Genomic DNA, 27,529 nt, shown 5'->3' on the forward strand with positions numbered 1-27,529 from the left:
CGCTGTTGCCTGGTCCTTGCCCGCTGCTCCCCGATGAGGCTGCGAAGCTGCAACTAAGTGGAGTTGGCCTCCCTGTCCACCTGTGGAAGAAGCTCGCGCTGATTGATGCGCCATCGACTTCCCCCACCCCCACCCTTGACTTTCTAGGAGTACCCTCCCTCAAATACAGCATCACCCAGTGAATTACATGAGGGTGACTTTCTCCCCAGCTTCGGGCTTTGTTTGGGTTTGATTGTGTTTGGCTCTTCGCTAAGCTGATTTATGCAGCAGAGCCCCATCGGCTGGAGAGAAACAAAAGCTCTTTTCTTTGTCCCGGGGCGGACTCTGGAGCCCTCGCTCGCGTCGCCGCCGCGGGCCATCGGCCGTCTGTCCGAGGAGGTGTTTTTCGCCGAAATCGCAGGCACCGCGGTGCAGAGCTGGAAGGGCCGCGGGGGCCCTGAGATGCGGAGCGGTGCCCCGGCCCGCATACCTGCACTGCTCGCTCCGAGCTGCGGGGGCCGCCTGCCGGGCCTGCGGGAAAGGTCCTAGCGACTCTCGGCCCGCGGGCCCCGAGGTGCGCCCTGAAAGCGCGAACGCGCGCCAGCAAGCGGCCAGGCGGCGGGCGCGGGGCGGGCTGCTTTGCATTATGTGCGGCTCGGCCCTGGCTTTTTTTACTGCTGCATTTGTCTGCCTGCAAAACTGCCAGCGAGGTCCTGCCTCGTTTCTCCAGGCGGCCTGGGTGTTTTCACTTGTTCTTGGACTGGGCCAAAGCGGTAAGTTATTTTGTTTTTTGTTTTCTTCTCTTGGCCCAAAGACTTGGGCTGGCACAAAGATTCCTGGCCAGAGCATCTTGGGACAGGTAAGTGGCAGATGTCAGTTTCCATCAGTCCTGAGACCAGGAGGGTGGGTCTGTGTGTGGCAGAGTTAGTTCTCCATCGCAGGGGGCCTCAGAGAGTCCAGGTGTCAAGCATTTCCGCTCTGGGGTGACAGCAATAGCTAGCTCTTTAGGACACACTGTCTGTTGCTCCAGGGTGGTGGGAAGGCAGTGCTCGAATGAAAGTTTGGAATAGAAGGTGTTGAATTTACAGAAGCCAATTTAGGGGTTCCAGTACATCCTTGAGGACATTTCTGCATCTTTCTAGTATTTGGGTTCTCAAGCCACTAACTTGCATTTGACCCGAGGCTATGGATAAACTGGTTTATAATGGGAACAAGTCTTATTTTTTTAGTCCATGAAAGGAAAGAACAGAAACATACAAGTTTCTTCTATCATAGGGTTCAATCTGAATGAATTACATGCTATTGAAGAATATTTGGGTTTTAAGTCACCATCTTAAAAAATTTTTTTTAATTTTAAAAAATTTTAAATTAAAAAAAAAATTGATCCCCCATTGAACTCAATCTGAGAAGCAGAGAACCCTGGAGCAAGATTGACAGGAAGCCACTTTTGTGAGAGTTACCTTGATTAGAAGAGGTTACCTCTTTATAAACTTCAAAGTCCTCATCTGTAATATGGGGATAATACCTGCCCTCCCTAAGTCACAAAAGAAAGTTCAAGTCAAAGGCTGTGTAAGAAGGGCTTCAGGTACTTTTTATTTATGTATTCAAAGTCAAATGTAAGGTGGCAACGATGTATTGTTAGCAAGCCATAATACAAAGTAAGTAATGCTAATAATTATCAATTTAGGGTGGAGTTTTCCATATACGTCAAATATTTATTTTTGCAAATACAGTGACTACTGCCATACTTTAAAAATTTTCACTTTTTCTCTGTTTGGTTATCAAGTCCTTAAATTCTTTTAGAGCCTTACTTTAACCTCTCCAAGTCTAGGAGAATTTAATGAATAATGACAATTCTTTTGTATTCTAAAATTTATTCCCATGCTTTGACTTGACCTATCAAGTCTCTACCTGAAACTAATTAAAATAGTTAAGTCATAACCTTATAAATAAGGGTTTAGAATGGAAACAACCAGCTAATTCCACTTAATTGTTACATAAATAGTTGTCTAATATTTGTTTCAGAAAAATTTACCTAGTTATCTGAAACAGGGTCAATTAGAGTAAATATTTATCTTGTGGTTATTTTGTGGCTTACATATCAATTTCAAAATAAGTGAAACTTAATGCAAAGGAAAAAGTCACATTATTATCATTTATCTCTTAAATGGAACATGTATTTGTGCAGCAGATTTTCCACCAAGCATAATTCCATCCTGTTTGAATAAGTAATAGAATGTTTTTCTAGATTTAGTAAACATACACTTAAGTCAACAGATATTTTGTTCCTAATACACAAAGAAAAAAGTCCCACTTGCCTCTAGAATTTGCTCATAATACTTTTTTTTTAATTCGCTGTGCTTGTAAGGATTACTTGGGTTCTCATGTACTAGCATTGTATTTTCATCTGGCAATCTAACTAATTTGAGGCAAGTATTATGAATGGGCTGCCTTGCACCTGCAGACTTGAAAAGGGAATGCTTATCTGAGATGAGAACAAGGCATCCTTTTCCCGGTTTCTGTCAATACGCAAAGGTTTCTGATGCATACTGATTTGCATGGCAGTTTAGAACATGCAAAAAATTTAAATTATAGCCAGTAGAACTCAGAAAATTAGAGATCAGAGTAAACCATTGTACTTTTGTGATATAGCTACAAGCCTTAAATTACATGTCTTTACAGTACAAATTAGATGCTTAAAGCAGAACAGAAATTTAGGTATCAATTACAAAGGAAATCTTGTTCCCATGCTCAGTAGTTTACACCAAGAAAATGTTGAGGGCAATAAAGCCATGCACAAGAACCCATACACTTCAAAAGAAAAATATAACTTTGGATTGAATTTTTGAAGTAGAATTAGATCTCCAATACATAGGTTTCAAATACATCGCAGACTTTTAGTAATTAGTCTATAGTGAATGACAGGTGTTACGTATAAAATACAAAGATTTCTTGTGTGCAAAAACATTATTGCAGTTTGTTTTTTTAACTTTCCCTGTTAGAAATGGTCAGCAATTAGTGACAACTATAGTGAATGGAAATAACACTGTAAAATCATCAGTGAGTAGTTAATAAGCAAGAATACCTATTCACTCTTACTTGAAAAGTTAATGTAACTGTGCTCTTATTTCTACATTTGCTTATTTTAAAAGCTTAAGAAAGACCTTTTGTTACCTAAATTCTTATAGCAGAATAGAATGACTCAGTTTCTAAACAAATGTAACTATTGTTGAGTGAAATTTCATCTTCTATTTACTGAACTATTTGTTCTCTTTTGGCAGCACTAGGGTTTGAACTCAGAGCCTCACACTTACAAGTCTTGCTGGACAGGTGCTCTATCACTTGAGCCACTCTGACTGCCCTGTTTTGTATTGGGTTTTTCCAAGATAGGGTCTCTTGAACTGTTTGCCTAAGACTATCTTCAAACTGCAGTCCTCCTGATCTCTGCCTCCTGAGTAACTAGGATTACAGGAGTGAGACCCTAGCTTCTGACTAAGTATTCTTTTAGATTACAATCCACTGGATTAGCATTTGCTTTGTGACTATAGTGACTGTAGTATTACTTTCCCTCAAATTATATTTCAAAACATTACATGTTTTCAGAATTCTTCATGCTTACCTAAAATGACCAGATATTTAAGAGAACCAAGGGTTCAGTTAAAAAAATAAATCCAATCTTCCAAATTGCTAACATACAACATATCTGGATCAATCCTATCTTAAAGCAACAGAGACACTTTGAGATCTATTAAAATGTCATCAATGCTTGCCTTGTTTATGAAAGCAAGTAGCTGATATGATTTGAAAAATGTCAAAAATTTTTCTGTGCTCCAAAATAGCTCCTCATCCTGATATGAAATTATCTGAAATTTTGCCACCTAATGGATTCCTTTGGGTTAGGCATAGTATTATTTCTATGCTTCTTTTAATCTTGAACATTGTATGGACATTTTTGGAAGCAGGCAGAATGACTTTAAGGAGCTATCATAATAACAATCACATGGCTTTCTCAACTATCAACTCAAAACCACCTTCTCTCGTCCTACTCCCACCTAACTAAATTATTTTGAAGCAAATCTCTCATGTCAATTTATCCAAAAATCTTTCAATAAATATCTCCAGAAGCACTACCAAAGGAGAAACACGCTGTCAGTAATCCCAGAGCATGAATTTTTAAAAGAAATTTAGGGCCATAAGAACGTTCACAATCTTTTCCTCTAAGGAGGGATTGAGGAAGAGTGGTACAAGATATTATTCTTAAAATATATACATATGTAACAGTTTTTTTATGTACATCTGTACATGAAGAGGAAAAAAAATCACATGAATCAATGTACTTTCAAGACAAGCATTAATTGCTTTAGTGCAGCTGACTCACAGGAAGTATACTTCCTAAGTTCTGGCTAGCAATGTGCATCTATGCTAGAATATCTCTCATCTTCTACTTCTCACTTGCCTTTTGTTATAAATCTGTGGGAGAGTTGTCCATACTTTTCTCCAGTTCTTCACTTTATCTCTCTGAATCTTTGCAGCTAGACTTTCTTTGTCCCTCTTGAGTTCGCTCTGTTCAGATCAGGTGACTTCCCCATTGTCAGATCTTTTAGCCCACTCCTAGTCTTCACTAGGTTTGATTTATCACCTAGGTGTGAGTTGGCACCATGGACTTTCCCTGCTTGGAAATGCTTCTTCCCTTAAACAATCTCTTCGCTTAAGCTCTTTCTCTATCTCTGATGTTGTTTCTTCATCTACTGAACATCAAAGGTAGGAGTGGCCCAGAATTCACTCCTTGGAATTCTTTTCTCTGTGTATACTGAGTCTTCAAGTGGATTGATCCAGTCTTGGATTTTAAGTACCATGTCTATGCTGAAAACACACAGTCTTGACCTCTCATCTAATCTCCAGAGGATATACGAAACTGCCCTTTCACACTCACTATGTGTTGAAAAGCAAAATTGGCCCTAACGTATTTAAGGTATTTAAGATCAAACTCCCTACCTTCCCCCCCTAAGCTTGCTCCTGTCACACCCTGTCAACCCAGTCAGTGGTGAGTCAGCCTCCAGTAGTTCATGTGACACTTTGGTGGCATTCTGGATTCCTTTCTTTCCCTCACATTCCACGATCCTTTTACCATCTCCCTGCCATCACTCCAATCTATGCAGCCATTTTTTCTTATTTATTTATTTATTTTTTGCCCATAGCCTACTTTATGGCTTCCCTGTTCCAGAGCAGTCAGACCTACTTTTCAAACATGCACATAAGGTCTATCCTATCACTCTACCACTCATAACTGCAGAGCTTTTCATCTGCCTCAAAAATATCAAAGCCTTTAGTCTATAACCTTCACGATCCTACATGAGCTATTCCATGCTGACTACCTGGCATTATCTTCTTACCATCTTTCCCTCTCCCATTTTGTTCCAGTGATACTGGTCCTTGCTGTGTCTTGGATGAACCAAGCATGATCTTATCCCCAACCTTTTTTTTTTTTTGTAGCTAATGAGGTTTGAACTCAGGGCCTTGTGCTTGCTAGACAGCAGTTCTACCATTTGAGCCATGCCCCCATCCCTTTTTATTTTAGTTATTTTTTTGGTAGTATCTTGCATTTTTGCCCAGGACTTTAATCTTCCTACCTATGCCTCCTGCCTCGTTGTGATTACAGGTAGTAACCACCATATCCTACTTATTTGTTGACATGGGGTCTCGCAAATGTTTTGCCTAGCTGGCTTGAACCATGATCCTCGTGATCCTGCGTAGCTGAGATTGCAGGAGCTCACCACATTTGGCCCTCTACCTCCAATCTTGAATGTGCTGTTCCCTATCCCTGGAATGCTCCTCCCTGAGGTGTATTGCTGACTCCTTTTCCCTCCTTACATTGCCTTACAGGAGAGGGCCTCTCTGTCTTCTCTCCAACCCTGTCTAGCCTTTTATTCTCTTTTTCTTTCATAATTGTTACCCTTCCCTGGTATATTATGTATAGGTTTGCTTACTGTTCTCCCCTCCTCCCAACTGCAAAACTAGAATGCAGCTAAGGAGGGAAAATACTTTGTGCTCTTTGAAAAATGCCAACCATGTAAAAAGCACTCAATAAACACTTATTGAAGAATGAGAGAGTAAATAAACAAGTTTCTTATGGATTGAGTCTTGGGTTGATTCCCTGATCTTTTCAAAACAGAGCTTCATTTACTTTCTCTCTATCTTTCTTCTCTTTTTGACAAACCAACAAACTTAAGTATTGAGGTCTATTATATTTTAATAGAAAGTAACAGAATCTTTCAAAAAATAATAAATGCATTTCTACATTTAGTATAAACATGGAGAAAAAAGATTTCCCTAAGAATGCCAATTTTGTTTTGACTGTTTTGTCCATTTAAATTTAAGAAAAACTGAATTAAATTCTGTTTTGGAGAATTAAGAAAAGTATAAGATATTTTCATGGATAGAACCAAATAGGGAATCCTACAAAGCAGGAGGACTGATGAGGTAAAAAACATTCTCAGAATAATTTTACCAACTGATAATTTTTTTAAATGCATGTTTAAGTTTGGTATCATTTATCCATGGGAGATAAATAAATAAATAAATATATATATATATCTGCCAAGTTAATTATGCCTTGATTATAGACTGAAAACAAAATTAGTTAGCATTATAACATACCAAGAAAATTCAGATATAACCCTGAAAATGAGGAGAAAATTTTAATGATCTAAGACAGGAAATTAACAAGATATATGTGATAGTTTTCACTCCAACTGAGCTTTTAAGAAATCTGAGAAATATCATGACATAACACTGTATTACTTTTCCAATTGTCCCATGCATCTTTTAAAATGAAACTTTTTTATGGAAAATATGACACTTGAGGTAATCTCATCTTGTCGTTTAACAATTTAGAGTCTTCTCTGCTTCTACTGACTAAATTGAATATATCCAGGTATAAATAGCTCGGTGTTAAGTTCCTCACATGGGGAATTCTCCCCAAGGCCATTTTATGGACTACTGAAATGGATGTCAGAGAGTACTGTTTTGATCTAAGTTTCTTTAAACTTTAACAAATAGGACCTGACCCTATTCACCATTCAGTTTTCTTAAAAAGCAGCAAACTGTTTGCCTTTGATGCAGTCTTTATTGTGTTTGTACTTATTAAGCAAAGACGCTCACAGCATCCTTGTTAAAAGTGACCATTACCCATCATCCTCAGTCATTGAAATGCTGTCCTTTTTGCTGGCTTGACAAGTCTTATAAGTAAATAAGTAAATGATATAAAAACTGTGTTTTTTCTGATATTCTTGAATCTTGTCTTGCCAAACTAACCCAGGGAAATAGTGTTTTAATATGTTTATTGAATAACCTAACAACCTCATAGCCATTCTGTATTTGCTCAATCTTTCCTGTCCTCAAAATTCTAGCCTGTTGCAGTGCTGATGACAGTCTGCACCTGTCAAATTTTGTCATCACATGATTTTGAGACCCTTTGTATGTTCTCCAATTACATGTGAAATATATTCTATAAACCACATATTGGCTATAACAAAAGGGTCTGTAACAAATGTCATTTTATGCCACTTGCAATAGAATGTATCAAATTGAACTAAATCCTGAGCTTGTAAAGTAAGTGGCCTAATTGTTACTTTTTAAAAATGTAACTTTTGTAATTATATACCAAAGATGTAAATATGACTTCTTGGCTCTTGTTCTATGCCACACATTGACCTAAATGATGTAATGTATTAATTTAATCTTCACAATATCACAATGAGATAAGTAGAATTAAAATCAGGTGGGGTTGTGTGTGTGTGTGTGTGTGTATTTCACTACTCAGCATTGAATCAGGGCCTCAGGGTTGCTAGGCAAGTGTCCTACCACTTGAGCAACACCCTTGTCCCCTAATCACTATTTTAGAAATGAGGAAACTGAAGACCAGAGCAGATAAGCAACTTGCCCAACATTACATAGCTAGTAAGGAGGAGAGCTGGGATTTGAACTCATGTATATTGCCTCACAATTTCTTCAAGTCATTTCTGGATGTTGTAGTCAGTGTGTCTGCCAGATGACAGAGGATCTTGCCACATATGACTCACCTGATTATGCCTGGGCTCCCCCTATAATGTAGGTAATTGTAGGAGCCTTGTTGCCCAGTCAGAGTAACCACAGAGGGGAGGATTCAGATTTGTGAATCATGGGTATGGCCACGTCATGGAAGCCTCCAGAAACTCTCAGCTCACCTTACATACAGCTCCATGTGGAAGTTTTCACATTTGAGTGAGAAAGGAAGAGAAAAGGTGTGGCTTTAAGGGGAGCTACCCGGGGAAATCTCTGCCTCCCCATAGCATACTGGATTTCCAAGGTGTCATCAATGTGTATGACTTGTGGTTATGAGAGAAAAACCAAAGGAGGAAGAGACCAACTAAGTAGCTGGTTACAAGTTCAGTCAAAAGTGCTCAAAAGGAAAATTTATGATCAACATATGGCTACTCATATTCCTAACTGCTTGGAGCCTCTGTATTATACATTGAAGTTCTGTATTTTTAATGAATGCATGATTTTTATCCCAGACATTTTTTATTAAATTAAGCATTCCTTTGATTGTTAAGTATTTGCAATGATTAGTCATGTCTAGCTGGATGTGTTACTTGAAGCCTGGCATTTCCAGTATATGCTGGGCTAAAGACATGGTACCGTGCCTTCTTCAAGCTGCAGCTTGATGCTAAAATATCAGCAGCTCTGTGCCCAGCACTGGGAATACAGCAAAGAGCAGAACAAAGTCCTACTCTCATGAGACTCACATTCTATTTGTGGAGGACAAGTTTATGCACACATGCATATATGTATATGTGAGTATGTGTGTGTGTGTGTGTGTGTGTGTGTGTGTGTGTGTGTGGCAAAAAGAAGAAAAAATAAAGCAAAGAGACTGAATTGACATGAGAAGGGCTGCTATTATAGATACAATAGTCACAGCAGAATATTCTCATAAGATGACATTAACCTTCTTTACCTTTTGCTTCTATGGTCCGCTTGAGGCATTTCACAATTTTTCCTAAAGTTTAACTTCTTCTGGAAAAGGAAGGTGGGGAATATACATTAGAATTTTCAAGTTGATAACTATAATAAGATTTACCCTTTCTTTTGCTATTAAAGATAGTAAAATTTAGGGGTGACAAAACAATAAGGCAGAGGTTAATATTAGATAAAATTATTAGAGTCTTCACATGTATCTTAACATGAAGGTTTTTTTCCCCACAAGTGTTTTTCAGATCTACCCCTGCCTTTTAACACAAAAACACCAGACTGAGACAACTTGCAGTCCCCCTCATTATATAAACTTCCTAAGCAATCTCCTCATTTCAAAGCTTTGTCCACATTTTCCCTCTCTATTCAAAATCTGCCCATGGCTTCCCTTTGTCTTCAGGGTCCTCATCACAGCTTCCAACTCCTTCCCAGGGTCCCAAATGCCTAAGCCTTATCTCCTATCTCCATACCCACCTGTGACCTCCTTAAGGGGAGACACTGTGCCTGTTGTTTTTGTGTCTCCAATGCCTGGCACACAGTAGGACCTAATAAATCACTTGGAGTAAATGACCTCATGAATGATGTGAGGACAAATTGGGCAGCTAAGCAAATAAGCCTAATCAGCTCTAATCCTTACTGGAATTTGAACATCAAAAAATAGTTTTCTTTTAAAAGTGGGTTGCACCATGAAAGGCATTTGTTTTTGCTCTCCATCCACTCTGGAAAGCAGTCCCTTGACTTTCTAAGGCAAATCATGAATGAAGATCAAAAGCTGAGACTTTGCATTCTTGAATCTCATCTTCTCTAGTGTTGCTTTGGTTCAAAAAATATCTGTAATGATTATTTCCATCGTTGGCAAATAAGCATGAAAAGTAATTCTGATAGTGGCCCTCAGTGGTGATTTTAAAATGATTTCTATTTAGAATACATAAACTGGAACTATAGTCATTGAAAACCAAATATTAATAAATAAATACTCAAGCTTTTCAGATTCATTTAATCACTATTAGTTCAGGCTTTCTTGACTTTATGACAAGCTCTGTACTAGAATTTACACGTGAGTCTTCAAGGGATCTTTCAGATCGAAACCACAAAAAACTCATTTTACTTAATGATTTCTTAGCCTAGTTTGTAACTGTTAAAAATTTAGTCATGTTTTGCCCTTTGCTATTTGTACTCTTGCACTTGGCCTTGAAAAAGAGGGCAGTCTTGTCTACAAGTTTAAATATTATTAGAGGATAGGGAAGACAGACAAGAAGCATCAGTAACATTTGAATAAGGAGAACAATCTTGCATCAAGGAGCTTTTATCTTTCAGTAAATAAACTCCAAAATGTGAACAGATTACACTGAGTTCTACCCTCTTGTGTTATAATGAATACTAGTATATGCATAGTCTTATTTTAGGTTTTCTTTTTCTTTTTGCCACTGATTTAAAACTTGTCACAGGAGAAAACATTTTACTGACATTAATGAGCTAAATTTGGTCAAATTATTTAACTGCATATATTTAAAATCAATAAGTGAAATAATATGTAGATAAACACCTAATACTGCCTCCGTGTAGTAAAAGGACTATTTTTCAGTTTAAAAGTCAGTCCTTATGTGACCTTCTTTCTACTTTCATAATGAGTAATTAGTGTCATTTACACACCAAAGAAAACTGTAATGAAAGTAAAAATGGTTTCCACTGGCATTTTATGATTTAATTAAAACAATTTCACCCTTCAGCAAAAGTGCAGGGGTCAGTTCTCAATAGGAAATTATAATACTAAACAGATATATTAAAATTATCTTCCCTGCATTATTTAGAAATGTTCTCAACTAAACTTAATTTAAGAAATACAATTAAGATAATTAAAACAATGTCAAACTAATGAAGTCTTATCAAATGTATACTCTTGAGATGATTTTAAAAGATGATCTTATTTTGAGTGCTGCTATCCAGAGTAAAAAACAAAAAGATCATATTTTAAAACAGAATATAAGGTCTTAAATGTAGTCTTTCATGCCCACCTTAGCAGTGAGCCACCTGTCATTATTATAATGGTTTCAGAATGTGTTACCTCTCTTTGTAAGGTGTTTCATGATTTTGTTTTATTTTACCTGACAAATTCTGTTATATTTGTCAGAGTCTGTTATTATCCCAGATAGTGTTGGTATAGTTTAATTAGAGTATTGCACAAAACATCACAGTAAGAAACAAGAGACACTGTCAAGGGCTAGTCTGAGCCAAGGCCCTGAGAAGGATTGTGTTTAGACAAGAGGATGGGAGATGAGAAGGATTGTGCCAAATTATCTTACTGGGTATGTGATACGTGCACTGAATTTTGTCCAGCAATGTTTTGATGTTTTACGTAGCTTTGGACTCCCACTGATACTTCAAGATAGAACAATATTAATTGAAGCCACAGTGGAAAATACTGCTGATGTACATGTACATGTGCTTCTAAGGTCGTTTTCTGGGAAACTGAACCACAAAATTTTCCCAGGTACAAGCGTTTTACCTGACTTAAGGGAGGATCATATGTTCATTATAATTCTTTAGTTAACTATTGCAGGTGCTTAGTAGAGAAAGGGTCTGGATGGAAAGCTTCATTCTTAGGGAATGAGGGATTACCACTAGGCTGTAAAGAAGCTTTAGAGTATTCTAGAGTCAAAATTTCTTTACAAGAACCGGGTTGACAGAATGTACCTTAAGGAGTGCCAAACTAGGGAATGTCTTTCCTATTTGCCTGCTAGAGAGAAGCTAAAAGGTCAGGCTGGCTATGCCTAGTCATGTAAGGTATTTATTGATTGCAGTAGAACAAAGAGGCAAGAAAGTTGTGGAGTGGCCAGCAATTGCTGTAGAACTGGATGTTCTACTTGGAAACAAAGAAGTCATTGTTGCAAACTGCATTGTTGGCAGAAAAACGATGGAGTGGGTCTCTTTCTTAGCACACGGCACAAGGCATACCTCCCAAGGTATTGCTCCATTGTCATTTGGTGCATTTGGTTTGGATTTTTATAGTGAATTGAACACAAGTGGATCAAATTTGCACAAGAGAATTCTCTAAAAATGATGGATGGACATAGCCCAATTTCCAAGAAAATTCATCTGGATGGTGGTAACATTGAAAGCAAGCAAGCAAACAAATAGTCTAGAAAGAAGTCACAGCTTCAGAGATCTTGAGTTTTGTATAAAAAGATCCCTTTTGATGAGCATTTTTATTACAGCCAGCTGGAATGAGAGACCTAACGTGAAGGACAATATATACACCACAGTGCTGGACTTCTAAGGTTGGTAGTAGAAATGTAAAGACTAAATATCTATTCATACCAACTTTAGTTCAGATGCCTTATGAAGACTCAAAGGCCACATGGTACTTGGTAACATATACTGGAACTGTGAAGTTGTAGAAGAGGAGGGGACTCATGAGTTCTGTGTGGATCCTTTTGAAAGCAACATAGTAGGACTGGAGGAGGAGGCCCAGCACCCCAACTAGGGTGCTTACGTCCAGGGCTGACCTTGTCTGCCTGGGGGTCAGTGTAGCATCGATGGCGGAGCTCACTGCTCTGTGAGGCCAGATTCTCATATCAACATTATGAAAAGTCAGACATCAGGGCTTTGGGACAAAATTCTGCCTCCCAGGGATGTGTATGATTTTAAAACCAAAAACAGACAAGAGCTACTTCTGACTGAACTTGATAGTGTAGAAATCTTTGGCCACTTAGAACTGTCACTGGATGATACACTCCTCTTCTTCACATATAAAATGCTTTAATATTGCCCAGAAACATGGAATTTTTTCTTGTATATTAGATAATTATACTTCCTTTGGGTTCAATTTTTTCCAAGAAAAAAAAATTCCATGTGCCATCTTGCCTTCTGTAAGAACTAGATATTTCTAGCCCTATATTAATAAGGAGCACACAGCTACAAAATATACCAGAATTGGGCCTTAAATTCTGTAAAAGTGCCACGGTGGCAGAAGACCTACTAAATAGTCAGTCCACCTGGATATCTTCATTAAGGGTGCTTTTTGGAAACTAGGGCACTAAACACTTCTGAAAAATTCCAAGAAAATACTAAATTCCTTCAATATTTGAAGGCTTTCCTTTCCAACATAGTGTCGCTCTAGTATATGACTTTCCTGGGAGTAATTTGGATGCCCAAGAACTTTATCCTCAACTGTACAAGCTCACCTTTCTAGAGCTCACCTTTGTTTGGGGATGTTGTATAGTAAGTGGTCCAGGATAGTCCAAAATGAATTGGGCATCAAAGACCAGGTTTTTGAATGTTGCCCAGATATAGCAACCTCCTCCATCGAAAAGATGACAGGAAATGCAGCATGATGCTGAGATACTGGCAGGAAATCCCGAAATCTGAGAGGACCCTGCCAATCATGTACACTCCCATGGCATTTTTGGAAAGAGGTCTTTTATCCGTATCTTTTCTAAATCGTTGGCATACGAAAGTGAAGCATGGTGGAGTTCTGGATGCTTCTGGGTCTTTCAGGAGGCAAGGAATCAATAGTCCCAGGCACTCATGCTACATGTGAGAGTGCGGAAGCCTAGAAATGCTGTTTGGAGTTGGGGGTGTCATGTGTTTGGGTATAGAGCAGAAGGGGTAAACACAGCCATTTCTGCATGGATCAAATGACCTGCTAGGTGGTTCTGAAAAGGTGAGGAGGCATCCTGTAGCTCCAGTCATGGTAAAAGAGTCATTCCTATATTGCCATTTAAATATGATTTGTTTATGTAGTTTTAAAAACAGTTTGGACTCTTTAGCAAAGCACTGGGCTTGAATCTGAAAGGGGTCGTTAAGTGTTAGGAAACAAAAAGACTTGAAGTCTGAGGTGAATCTTAGTAGGAACTAGAGGGGTTCATGAATCAAAGATGAAATTAGGAGTGTTGGATGTGGGCAATGATTTCCTGTCTCTGAATAGGTCACTGCTGTTTTGTCAATTAGTACTGATCCAGCTAGATGGACTGACTCTTACTGGCAAGTTAACAGTATGGTATGATTTTTCACAGACAGCATGTATACTGGGAGCCAGGGAGATCAGAGGTGCAATCATGTAATAAAACGCCCAGGACATTACTCAAAGAAGTTTTCTCTCACCCTTCTTATCTCCCCTTGAGGTGACATCCTCCTGTTTTTTGACCCCACAGCACCCTGCCTGTTTCTTTTCATGGCACACTTTTTAAAGTTTTGCCTTATATCAAGTTTTGCTGTGACCCCATAAGCTTCATGCAGGCAGCTTATCCTGAGATCTTATCCTGAGATCCTGCACAGTGCTCTGACTTATTGGTAGGTATTAAATAATTATCAGAAAAGTCATGGATGGAGAAATGACATCAAAATCATTACAACTCCAAGATTCCTAAGGAAGTGGAATTCTCTGCCCTCTATACCCAAAAGACAATGGTATTCCTCTTTTGACTAGATCCAGGCCCATTTGTTACTTCTAATCAAGAAGCTTTTAACAATACTAACAGAGCTGCCCACAAGAAAGTCAAACCAGTTTTAGGAAAACTAGTTAGTTGGAGTACATGTGAAAAGTGGGTCTCTTCATTAAATTCTATGGTCATTCATAATCTGACTCTTTCTTTTGAAAACTTTTTTCAGATGTATGTATGTACATACTCTTTCCTGTCATGGCAAATACATCATTTAAATTTCCTTTGCTAACTGGGAAAAATCAGTCATCATTAGATCAGATTGGCAAAATCACAGGGTTACCACTTAATAAGTCAGAAAGTATCACTTGAATACCTTCTCAGTGCATGTGGCATTGGACTAGCTGCTGTATGGACAGAGAACAGTCCATTCAGCAGGACAACTGCCTGCCCAGAGGGTCTGTGTGTGCACACAGTATAAGACAGTGATGTGAAGCTGGAGAGGAGTCTTTGGTTCTTAGTGTTGCAGCACTTCAGATTTCTGAATCGGACAAGATATAGGGAAAATGTGTTCTGATTGCAAGACAGAACCTCAAAGTCTCTTATAAATAGTAATAATTAGTTTTAGTTTTCCCACTCCTTTAGCAGAAGAAAAAATATTAAAGAATCTTAGTTAATGGAAGGTTCCAAATATTTCAGTTTTGCAATACATACAGTCTACCTTTTTAGGTGCAGTACATCCCTAGAGACTACCATAAAATACATCAACATTAAGTAGAAGTGAAGTTATACATCCTGTACCCTAAAAATACTCACGATGACTTGCATTGCTTTTATCCATTAGAAGAAACTGTTCAATGTGTGTAAAAATAGAAAGAACAAAAGTAGGAGGATTAATTTTTCAAATGAGTAGAGTAGGGATGTCAAAAAGACAAAATTTAGGGACTACCTAAAGAAAAAAATTATGATGGTGTGTGTGTGTGTGTGTGTGTGTGTGTGTGTTGGGTAGCAATGCACAACAGCCGGAGGGGCAAGTGTAGTGTCCAGACAAAGCTTCTCCAAGGCGGGCAATCTGAGTTCCTGAGTTCCTGAGATGATTGAGATATGAGGACAAACTTGGAAAAAGTTCACATGTATGACACAGAAGTAAACATATCAAGTGAAAGAGAGAGTGTGTGTGTGTATGTACACAAAGAGGGCATTTTCATCATCCATTCATCCTCTCATTCAACAAATATGTACTGAGTCTTTGTAATGTACCTGATATTTCTCTAAGCCCTGGGGATGAGGCAGTGAACATAATGGACAAAATTATCTGCCCTCTTGGAGGTTACATTCTCTACAGTCATGACTCACATAATGGACAAAATAAAAAGTTAGAATGTACAGTACACTAGAGAGTGTAATACGTCCAGCAAGTTCTACAGAGAAAAACAAATCCCAATGGGGAGTACAGAGTGTAGGAAAGGAGGTGGTTAGAGAAACTCATTGAGAGGCTGATATCTGAGTCAGCACTTAAACATGCCTTATAATCTAGGCAAATCCTATAGTTTCCATTGAATATAATAAACTAATAATTTAGTAGTAGTTTTTCAACAATGACTGTGTACCAAGCACTGTTCAAGGTACATTAAAAAATTAGGAAATGAAAGGGCAAAAGCCCTGGTTTTATATATTTGAGTTTTATATTTTGGGAAAGGGGAGAAAAACTTAGCAATAGACATGTAGTTATAAGTGATTATCTACTATGTTAGAAGGTAAAAAGTGCAATGGGAAAAAATAGAGAAGGGTTGGGGGACTGTTAGGAATTGGCATTTCAAGAGGATTAAATTAGGCTTTCCTCATGAGTAAAGGTGACATTTGAATAAGGACTTGAAGGCAGTGAGAGAGTTATAACAGGAAGAACAGGGAGAAGAGGGGGTATCAAGTTATGTGAGAGACATTCAATAGGTGGAACAAATAAAGGAATGGAGGTGGCAAATTGTTGGTGTCTGGGTGCTTGAGCGAGTGAGTTAGATTGAAAGAAAGGAAGTGGTGATTGGACAGGGTGATAGCAGTTACTGGTAATCTAAAGTTCTAAAGCTGTGACATGGAGAAAGTGACAAAATCAGGGAAGTAGACAAAATAAGTAAAGGAAAAGAGCACAGGGATGAAGGCCTATAAGTATTGCAAAGATGGTCTGCATATATACTGAAACTACTAAGATTTTCAATAGGGGTAGTTTAACAGAGAGGGAGAGTAAGCAAATAGTCACAGTTTCCTGGAAATGAGATGGGGTTATGTTGGAGTCAGTGAATGCCTGCAACAATTGAGGGTAGTTGATGACATAACTTGACTTATAAGGGTCTAAGTTGGGTGGGGTGTTTGAAGGTGAGGAAGGGAGAATGCTCTTAAGTGGTGATGAGGGAGACACCTCCATCTCCAGGCCTGGCCTTGAGTCCTATTGGAGAAACACCAGTCATTGCTAATGAGGTCACAGTGGTCAGCAGTGGAAGCTGAGTCCTCAAGGAAGAGCTAGGATTCTGTTGGAAAAAGAAGATAAAGGGAAGAGTCAGAGAAGAAACTGAGATATAGGCAGTTCTTCTGGAAATGCAGTATGAATTTCAGGGGACCCAAGGGATGGCTTTTTGGAGTTAAAAAGGAAATTGGGGAGAGGGATGGGATGGTTCAGAGCCTTATGGGGTTAGAATGTGGTGGGTAAGGGCAAAATAGGGAGCCCTGGGCATCTTGTAGGGACTGATGTAAACAAGGATCAGTGAGATTAGCATTAAGGAGCTTAAAGTAGATAGTGGTGATGTTCCTGTGGGTAGCAAGGGGGAAGAGGAGGTCTGGGGCTTGCTCTTGATTCCTGTACAAGAGGCCTAGGGATACCTGACTTTATTCCACTATAACAGGTTTACTCCACCCTGTCTTGTCCCTATGAAGAGATGGGTTTTCTTTGGGTGTTATGGACTGCTCAAGTCCAGGTGGTGAAGCTGACTGAGGAGGTGTACAATACATGAAGTTATAACTGAAGGTGGTACAAACTAGTAGTACTTTGGGAATGAAGGTATCTAGGAAAGACACTCCAAATATTGTCTTCTCCCTTGAGGAATTTGCTACTTGATAAATATATGTATATATGTAAATTACAGACACATACATAATATATAAATGACTAAATAAATAAAACACAAATACTAAATAGCATACATGCAATAACTATGCAGAATTTAAGGATTACAATTCAAATTCTATAAGGATTTCAAAGTGAAGAGGTGAACTATACCTGAAAGGAAGAGAGGTGATTTTGTGGTGGAAATATGATAGAAGGGACATAAGTGTCAAAACTGGGTGCTGAAGAACTGGCAGGATTGTAACAGATGGAAATGCACAAGATGGTTCTGCAGGCAGAAAAGAATATTGACCATGACCTAGGGCATCAGAGCAGTAGTGAAAGTAATAGATAAAGAGTTGGAAATAGACTTTTTAGAATTTTATGCTGTGGTCTGAATGTATCCTTATAAAATTCACATGTTAAAATCTAACCCTCAATATGATTGTTTTACAAGGTGGGGGCTGGGTGTAGTGGTTCATGCCTGTAATCCCATCTACTTGGAGGTGGAAATCAGGAGGATGGTGATTTAAGGCCAGCTCTGGCAAAGTTAGGGAGACCCCATCTCAACCAATAAAAAAAGCTGTTCGTGGTAGTTCACACTGTCATCCAATTATGCTGGAAGCATATAAAAGATCACAGTCCAGGCTGGCCGGGCATAACCGTGAGACTCTGTTTGAAAAATAACTAAAGCAAAAAGGTCAAGGGGTGTGGCACAAGACACTGCAAAAAAACCAAGAGATTTGCCTCTGGGAGGCAGGCAACTAGGCTGTAAGAGCAGAGCCCTTGTGAATGGCATCAGAGTCCTTATAAAGAGAGATCCAAGGAAGCTTGTTTTCCCTTTGTTTCTTTCCTTCCGTCCAATGAGAAAATAGCAAGAAGGAGCCATCTGTTAGGCAGGGACCTCACTAGACACCAAATCTGTAGTCACCTTGATCTTGTATTTCTCTGCCTGTAGAACAGGGAACAATAAATTCTCTTGGTTCACACATTACCCAGTCTGAGATATTTTGTTACAGCAAGTTGAATAGACTGGTATACTTTACTACTTCTCTGGTGGTGGGAAATCATCCAAAGTTTTTGTTTTTGTTGTCATTCATTTGTTTGAGGTTTTTAAAATTATTATTAAGTAGGATAATAATGTAATCACACTGCATGAGGAAGTAGATCCGGCAGCAATATGTATAATGGCACTTAGTGCAAATACTGGTTTTAAGAGACTTAAGAACGTTGTTACAGCAGAGCAAATGATAAATAATGCACTTGTGGGAAGAGGGAGAAGTGAATGCTAAAGATTTGAGGTAAACGCAGAGTCTCGATTACTGATGGGATTATGGTAGAGGGAAGAAAAAAAATAGACTGACCACAAAGATTGCAATCATAATAAATGGGGAAAATGGGCAATTAACAGAAATAGTTCACCCAAGTCAGTAGAGAACACGACCTTTTTTGAAACTTGGGGATTTTCAAGATATATCAGGAATCTAAAAGAGATGTCCACCAGACTGTTGAAAATCTAAGACACAAACTTGGGTGAGTTTGGAATTGAAAACACTAATTTGGTGGTCATGTGTGAGCAGGTACATCTTAGTCTTGTTAGCTCACAGAACCTCAAGGTGTGGAGTCTAAAGAAAGTTGTGGAAATAGACAAAGTCACAAAAAGAAAAGTTGTGAGAATTGGACAAGTGCACCATTAAACCATTGGGTGCTGGTGGCTCACACCTGCAATCCTAGCTACTTAGGAGATAGAAATCACCACGAGGATCGGGTTCAAAGTTAGCCCAGGCAAGTCCCTATCTGGAAAAATCCATCAAAAGAAAGGGTTAAGATGTAGGCTCTGAGTTCAAGCCCCAGTAGGGGAAAAAATAATTGCTAAATGCTGGTGGCTAAACACAATTGAGAAAATATTGTTTATTATCTTTAAAGGAGTCATTCACTAGATGAACAGAGGAAATGACCTTGACAAGGAATAGAGCTCTTATTCTTCCAAAAAAGAAAACAAAGAGATTTTGAGTTGAGAAGAAGGAAAGTTACTTACATATTCTCTGTTAAACAAACAAGAGGTTAGAATCATACCTTAAATGAGAAGACTGGGCAAAAATACCTGGGGTTTAAGTAGAAAGAATCAGAATAATGAATGTGAAAAAAAACTACGACTGAAAATCAACCAAAGATGAATAAAAGAAGGGTATAGGAGATAGGTGAAAGAAATTTGTAGGGGACTCAGTCTTTCATAGACTCACAGACCCATAAAGCAGCTTCAGAAACTAAGATTGAAGCTGTTGCTTGGGATGCATTGCCCCACATGTATCTGATCTACTTCTATTTACTTTCAAGTCCATGTTTTAGTGTTCTTGACTCAATAGCCTGACCCTGCCCCATCCTCTGACTCCTCTTGAATTTGTCACTTATTCTGCTTCTCTTTAGTTTTTCATGACTAAGAGCTCTTCCTGCTTTCGTGTTCCATTGCCCCTCCCCCAGAGCCCATGAGATTCTCACTGTGGTCCCTGCCATCAGGGATTTCTAATGACTTGTTGGAGGTGATCTGAATAAGGCAAAGCAAACCTTGGGCAAGGTTTGAATACATTGCAAAATTTAGAAAAGTTTCTGGTGATGATAAAGATAGTGAGAGGTTAAATCAGAGCTGTAAACCTGAAAAGAATAGGAGTGTTGGGAGATGGAGCAAAATTCTGTAAGTAGCCAGTGAAAGCAAAGAGAATATTAAAACCCTGTTTGAAACTTTCTCCAAGGAATGGTGAATTCTGGGTGAAACTGAACTACGATAAAGGAAAAACAGTAGTTGGACTACTTTTGGGACATATGGGGAATATGAAATAAGAATTTCAAAGGATAATATGGACATAGTCCATAGTATCAATAATAAATTTCCTGACTGTACCAACTCTACTATCATCTACAAATATATGTAGTTTTATATATGTATAGTTTTTTTCAAATCCCAGCCAATCAAATTAAATTGAACAAATAATAATTGAAAAGTTTAAGTGTTGGGGGCATGGTTCAAATTGTACAGTATTGTCTAGCAAGCTCAAGACTCTGAGTTCAACCCCAAGTAACACCTCCAAAAAACAAAAAATGTTTAAGGTAATTTAAGAATTATAGAAGATTAAGTATCTATTGTATAAGATATAGTTAGGTTAAAATCTTTTGATTACAGTTCAGAATTTCCTTTTGCCTGAGCCCCTAAATAAAATGAACTTTAGAATTTAGAATCATCCTTGGCGTTGAGGCTAGAAGAGAATTTATTTTAGAGAACAGAATATAATATGTTATTAATGTGCAGTTCAAATTATATTTGTATTACTAGTGATAATAATAGTAATAATTTCTATGATAATCTTACATTGGTAGCACTATCAACTATGCTGCCAAGAGTTTGCAAGAAATTTCAAGTAGAATATGATTTTTTTTAATTTGAAGAGATTTGTATCATCTCACCATCTGAGTTCAAGCTATATAAAGGAGCAGTAGAGTATCTTAACTAATACTCTGAATGAGAGAATACATAAATCAGTCAAATACCATGTAGGGATAAACAACTTTAATTAACCACTAAGTATCTGTAAGCCAAAAAAACCATGTGATGTAGCAAGTGCTTTTCTGTATACTGTCAGGAGAAAAACTGTATTTTTTCACTAAGGCATGGATTATCCTTTATCTAACAAGTAATATTCATCTAAGTTAATTTACAGTGTTAATTGTAAACAGGTTTTATTGATATAATTTAATCAATAAACCATCCTTTGAAAGTGTCAGTGCACGGGTGTTGACAGAACATACCTGTGAAACTATTGCTGCAATGGACAAGCAGAACCCTCCCATCCCCCAAAAGTTTGCTCCTGCCTCTTTGTAGACAATGTTAAAACATAAAACACAACCATTCCTTTTATGGACAACTGTTATAGCTCCAAGTATAGGGATTTTGGTGGCCTTTTAAAATAAATCTTGCATATTATCAATAGGATCTTAAAACAGTCCTGTAAGTTAACAGAATTGTGCATGCTGTAAAGCAAATGCTCTCCACTGATTATGTCATTTTAACTCAAACTCTGCTTTTTAAAAAGTTCGCAGCTCAGTGAATGAGCACAGGCCTGATGAGGGAGAGCAGTTTCCCTTCTCATCAATAAGGAAGCAGAGAGCCTCAGCAGAGTTCAATTACGAAGTCAAGGTCAGCAGAACAGCAGGGTTAGGACAAGAACAAGTTGCCTTCTTCCCTGTTCCAAATTTGGCTTCCCAGGGCAGAACTGGAAATTCACAAATGGAAATAGCCAACATGAACACCATTTTAGGTGCTTCTTCCTAATTAACATGCAGCTCGGAGCCATCTCCTTTGTCCCCTGGCAAGACTTTGAGAAAACACAGTTGTAAAAGGAGCCACTCTCCCCCAGCTGAGCAAGTGCCAGCCAATCAGATTCACGCATTCAGTGAGCCGTTCAGACCTGGACTTTCACGCTAAAACCCAGCGTTTCCCTGTACATAGAAATAACATGATTTTTGAAAAAGGCACTGAAATATTTAGGGAGATCTTTGGCCCTTACATAACAAAATAATCCTACTGGGGAGCGGGAAAGTGAGATTATTTTAGCTGGATGATAAAGTAATGACATGCTACTTGTATTAAAGCATTATCTTGCTGGAGGTGTGGCTCAAGAGGTACAGTGCTTGCCTAGCAGGCATGAAGACCTAGGTTCAAACTTCCAGACTGCAAAAAAAAAATTGTCTTGAGGTTCATGTCAATCATAATTGAGCTATCACTTAAAGACTAATCACAGCACTAATAATAACAACAGGAAGGGGTTTTCTGTCAGACTTTGGAATAATTGTCTTTATGCCATTCTCTATTATGGGTGGGACAGTGTTCATAAGAAAGGACTCTAGTCAGAACTTGGACCCTACACTTACCAGACTTGGTCTCTAAATGTTAGTTCCCCATCTGCAAAATGGGCACAGAGGTGTTTTCCTCAGAGGACTTTTACAAACTTCAATGAAACAATACATTATAAAGTGCTTTGTATGAGGCCTAACACAGAGTAATCTTGTGATAAATATACGTTTTTAAATTTTCCCTTATTTTATCCTTTTGGGTATATGGATTTGATTTTTCAAGGGGCAGTGTCAAGTTTTTCAAACATTTTTGAACTTTAAAATGTAATCCAAAGAAAACCAATTTCTAAGTGAACCAAAATTCATCTTGCCTTTTATTCATTAATTTATTTTACTTAAATTAAATCTCTTACAATTTAGGCTATCTTTTTGTAGCTCTAATCAAGTACACACCTGTAAAAGATACAGTGTAAAAGAATGCCTTAACTAAGGTGTATAAATTTGGGGGCATGAAAAACAGTGGGTTTTGTTGTTGTTTTGATGTTGTTGTTGTTTTAAGTAGAACAAAGGAAATTCCTACCTGCCAAGAGTTGGAGAGGAAAATAGGAAGAGCCTCTGGAACTTTCAATCTAGTATGTTAAATTGAAAACATTATTTAGAGGAACAGACTGGGAAACCAGTGAATACTTTGGCTTTTATAGAAAGGGAGTGTGCCTCATAAACAGGACAGTTGGAATGTATGGAAAGGTTCCAGTTAAAACAAGACACAAAGCACATGACTAATATTGCTTTTCCAAGTTAGACAAATGCAGCTTTAAGCAGAATTTACCTCAGAGGGGCCTCAGGAGTCTCCTTGAGTCTTGAGACATCGATGGTTCTTGAAGTCCAAGTCTAAAGTCAAAAGGCTAAGCTTAGAGATGCTGTGGTCTCCCTCACCGCCACCCCCATCTTTCTTCCTGAGCTCTCTCATTCCCTCACAAATTTCCACCAGATGAGTGCTAGAAGATAAGCTGATGTGCTCAGGTAAGCAACCAGCTGCAAAACTGAATTGGATACTCTTATGTGTTGGGTGTTCACTAGGCCCACCCAAGAAACTTCATGACCTAAGGAAAAATAGGAACTGAACAGTCATTTTCAAGGGCAGATGACGGTTATTCTTTATGCTCTTTTTATCTGCTTTACACATCAAATAATATACATCAAGATGTACATTGTATGTGATCAAAAATTATCAAAAAATATTTCAGATTTCTACATTTACCTGTTCTTCAGAACCAGCTCCAGGCCAGCCTATATATAGAGAGAGCTTTATCACTAACATCTGAGGTTCTTTTTCTCCTCTCAGATTTTTTTTAAGTCAGTACATAAATTGCCTTGTTTAGTGTTTTCATTTCGCATTTCATACCACCAAAATGCCATGCATTCAGGGCGATGCTGGCCTTCAGCCTGTCTGAGGAGTTCCAGTCCACATTGGTTATACTAGTATAATGAATAGTGCCTCTTTCAAGGTAAAAAATGACCAGGATAAAGCATAAATTATCTAGGCAAACAATGTGTACTACAGTCAGAGATTTTTCTAAACAAGATTGAGCATACTGTGCATAAATGAATTACAACAAAAAGTTCTGATATGATCCCATCTACTGGGCTTCTTGTGGTTGCCAGTTTCAACACAAATGAATGTCATTCATGGCTACATAGTGGTCCTTTTTGCAAAACCCATCATGAACGAGAGTTCTGAATTATGCCATCCCAGTCACTTAAACTCTGACTCATGTTGGGAGTGCCCCAAAGAGGGCAGGACAGACAAGAGGAATGTGTAGCATTGCCTTAACATTTCCTAACCTGCCCAAAATTAAAAGCCTTCTTTTGTTTTCTCTTTTACTCTCCAAAATGTTTTATGCCAGCAAGCATCCTATTACAATCACATGCATTATTTGCCATAACAGAGAAGGTTGAAATTTGTCCCTGAAACATAAAGGGTATATATAATGAAACCCTAAAAAGCCTGGCTTAAAGAAGCAAAGATATCAGAGCTATGTCCTAACACTGCCGTTATAAGAAAATTTTACTCAGTAAGAAATTACTCAGATTTAGAAAGGGAAAGCAACATTTGCTGGATTAAGATTTGGTTTAGATCTGATCAAGAACCATGTAAGTGAATAAGTGACTTTGCATCTGATGAAAGTAGCATTGAAAAGTGCTATTTCAACTTAGTGTCTTTTCAGCAAATACTCAGATATTTAAAAAAAAATGTGTGTAAGGCCTGTGTTCCCATAACTTATGATGTAGTAATCTTACCATTGCCAAGGAAAGCTAGCAAACAAAACATGAAAAATACATCTCTTCGATGTGGATGGTTTATTTTATGTAGAATAATCTTAGGTTTAACAGTTCTTTTAAAAACATTTGCCTGAATTCTGGTTGTCTTTTTCTTAATTAATCTTTCAAAGCTCAAATGAAAATTTATTAGTTAATAATTGTGTTCATCTTCTAACAAGAGGATTTTTTTTAAACAATGGATTAATTAAGATTGGGTTAAATTTCTTTTCACCATTGGAAGCACTTCTGAGAATCCCCATGGACAGGCCCACCAAGGTATGGTGAAAGGCTTGGGCCTTTTTCTTTCTACATGGGTTAGACTTGACATGAGACAAGTTCCCTCAGATCTGAATATAGCTGCTGCAGGTTGAAACAGCACATCCACGTACTAGGCAGAAAGGAATAAGATAGACAAAGGGCAAATAGCCCTTATTCCGAGAAGCTTTTACTGAAGCTCCATTAAGCAACTTACAGCTTCGTCCCAATCATTGGAAATAGCCATACAACCATCATTATCACAAAAGAGACTGAAAATCATGGCTTTCTAATTCTTTTCAATGCTGTCTTCAACAAATCTCAGATACTGTTATTTAAAAAAAAATAAAAAAGAAAGAAAGGAACAGGTAGGCAAATAGCAACCTCTGCCACAATAACGGATCATCACTCTCCAGGGTAGTGCATTATAGTACATGTGGGTGTCTCTCACCCAGATTTCTGGATGGAGCCCCTGATCCCAGCTCCTCTGAGTTCAGGCTGTTTGTGGCCCACAGCTGCCACCTCCTCAGAAGAATTGCTCTCCACCAAAAGGAACTACATTGTTCAGAAATGTCTGGGAGGCCAGCCCACTCCAACTCCACTCTACTATCCAATGGGCTGCCTCTAGCCTAAGCCTATCTGATAAGAGTTGAAAATCAGAAACCCTTGTCTCAAGGTGGAACAACAATGTAGCCTAATTTTTGTTCATAACTCTGGATGGAATAGAGATGAGGCCAGATTTCAAAGGCACTAAAGTCTTTGCCTAACTCCTTCGCCTTCTCCTGATGGTCTTACTTTACTTCCCTTCTCAGTAATCACTTGGCAGGAGTCTCTATCTCAAGTTCTTCCTTTGGGAAACTAAGATGACTATTTCTTCTTATGGCGTCCTTCTGCCATCATCCTTCCTTTCCCTTGAACTACTCTGTAAGAACTGAACGTTATCATAACATCTCTTCGTCCAAATACACCTTCAGACTACCAGACTTAAAAACTGAAACAGGTAACAGAGAAGCCAAAAAAGAAAAGAATCCAGTTGTGTTTTCACTAAATGTACATACTATTATAAGTTTTCTCAAGTAAAAAAAGAGGAAAAATTATTTAGATAAAATGATTTTCCCTGTTATGATACTCATTTTTCCTTGCTATGATGGGCTAAGTGTTTATTTGCTACAAGTTTGAAACAAACAGTACAAGAGAGAAAAAGGAAAGGAATTTTCTAAGTGATACTGCTAGATAGTATTTTCTGATTCCATAACTTAGAAGCAACCTACAAACATTAAAGTGAATATGGGCACAAGTGAAATATTCACTTGTTGCCTGAAAATCATTTCGGTAGTTAAAGCTTTGCCACAGATACAATTCTTTTAATTATATCTGCTTCTTAGTCTATTCCAATAGTAGAGTTACATTCCCTATATTCTAAACTCTAAGTAAAATAGCAAATGAAAAAAATGCTAGTAAGTGATGTGATTTGTACTTTGTATCTATAAAGTCTAAGGATAAAGGTAGAGGAAAAAGAGAAATGGAAATAGCTGTACGATTTCCCTGTCCTCCTTATTTTGAGATAATGTGGCACTAACTTGCTCATAACACATCTTTAGTTCCTTAGAGCTTCCCCATTCACATCTGCCTTGTCCAAAGAGCTTTTTGTGTTTTCTCCTTTTCTGTAATGCCCCTGTTAAAAATCCCTATTAAAATTTTGCTTCTGTACATTCATCTTCAGAGAAGTAGGCTGAACTACCCACTCCCTCCTTTTATTTTTGGTGGAAACTTTAGCAAACTTCAAATTAAACTTTGGAATAATTAGATAATTGCATGATTAGAACACCAATTTATTTCTTTTTTTCTTAATTTTTATATTGAATGATAGCATATATTAAATTTTTGTGTAAAAGAAAGCTTTACTGATCAGTTCTGTATTTTGAAGGTAGCTATAGCATTTATAAGACCATTATATAAGATCATTGTACATATGTATACACATATATATACAATGTATATGTTGTTTTATATAAAACAAAAAACCCCTAAAATTGCATGTATTCAATTTGTCTGGTTTTGACTGTTATCAAAGTAGAATATATATTAATTATTGCAGTGTTTACTTTGCTTTTTTTTAAAATGGAAGTAGTTTTATATAATTATCCAAGTTTAATTTAATTTGTTCAGTAAATGCAACTAGGAAAAAGGATACTGCCTGGAAAAAAAATGCATTTCTCACAAATTATTCTGCCTAAGAGAAATAGGAGAATCTAGAATAATAAATTCTGACTATCAGGGACTATAGTCTTTTCAGTCTTATTTATTCTTTATGCCAGATAATGTTTATAGACATCCTTTCAATCATGTTGGAAGTTGATGTAAAGACTTTATACAGAAAAAAGCCTGGAGTGTTTCTTATAATTTTCACTTGATTGGTCATTTGACAGGGAAAGATCCCAGTATAAGCACAGAAACTTCTGTTGTTATGTTTTAGATTTGGAGAGGTGTTTTGTTATCATTGTTATGTTTTATGTTGTGTTGGGGTTTTTCTGTCCATGGGTTTCTCCTCAGCACTACAGACTAACTATTCATAAAATGAAATGAATAAATAATATCATCTAAAACAAAACATACCTAAGTGAGTGTGATGAATATGAAGTTT

The 27,529-nt window shown here is 37.8% G+C and overlaps 1 protein-coding gene across 1 annotated transcript in view; it reads left to right on the plus strand.

The window, feature by feature from the left end:
* Positions 1–620: 620 nt before the first annotated feature.
* Itgb8 (integrin subunit beta 8) overlaps positions 621–27,529 on the plus strand; it is an 83,920-nt gene continuing 57,011 nt past the window's right edge. Inside the window, exon 1 of the mRNA XM_074065138.1 lies at positions 621–752. Within this exon, the coding sequence (XP_073921239.1) occupies positions 626–752 (127 nt within the window). The 5' untranslated portion in view covers positions 621–625. The remainder of the gene's footprint in view (positions 753–27,529) is intronic.

This window comes from Castor canadensis, chromosome 2 (assembly GCF_047511655.1).
Source record: "Castor canadensis chromosome 2, mCasCan1.hap1v2, whole genome shotgun sequence".
Taxonomy (NCBI): Eukaryota; Metazoa; Chordata; class Mammalia; order Rodentia; family Castoridae; genus Castor; species Castor canadensis.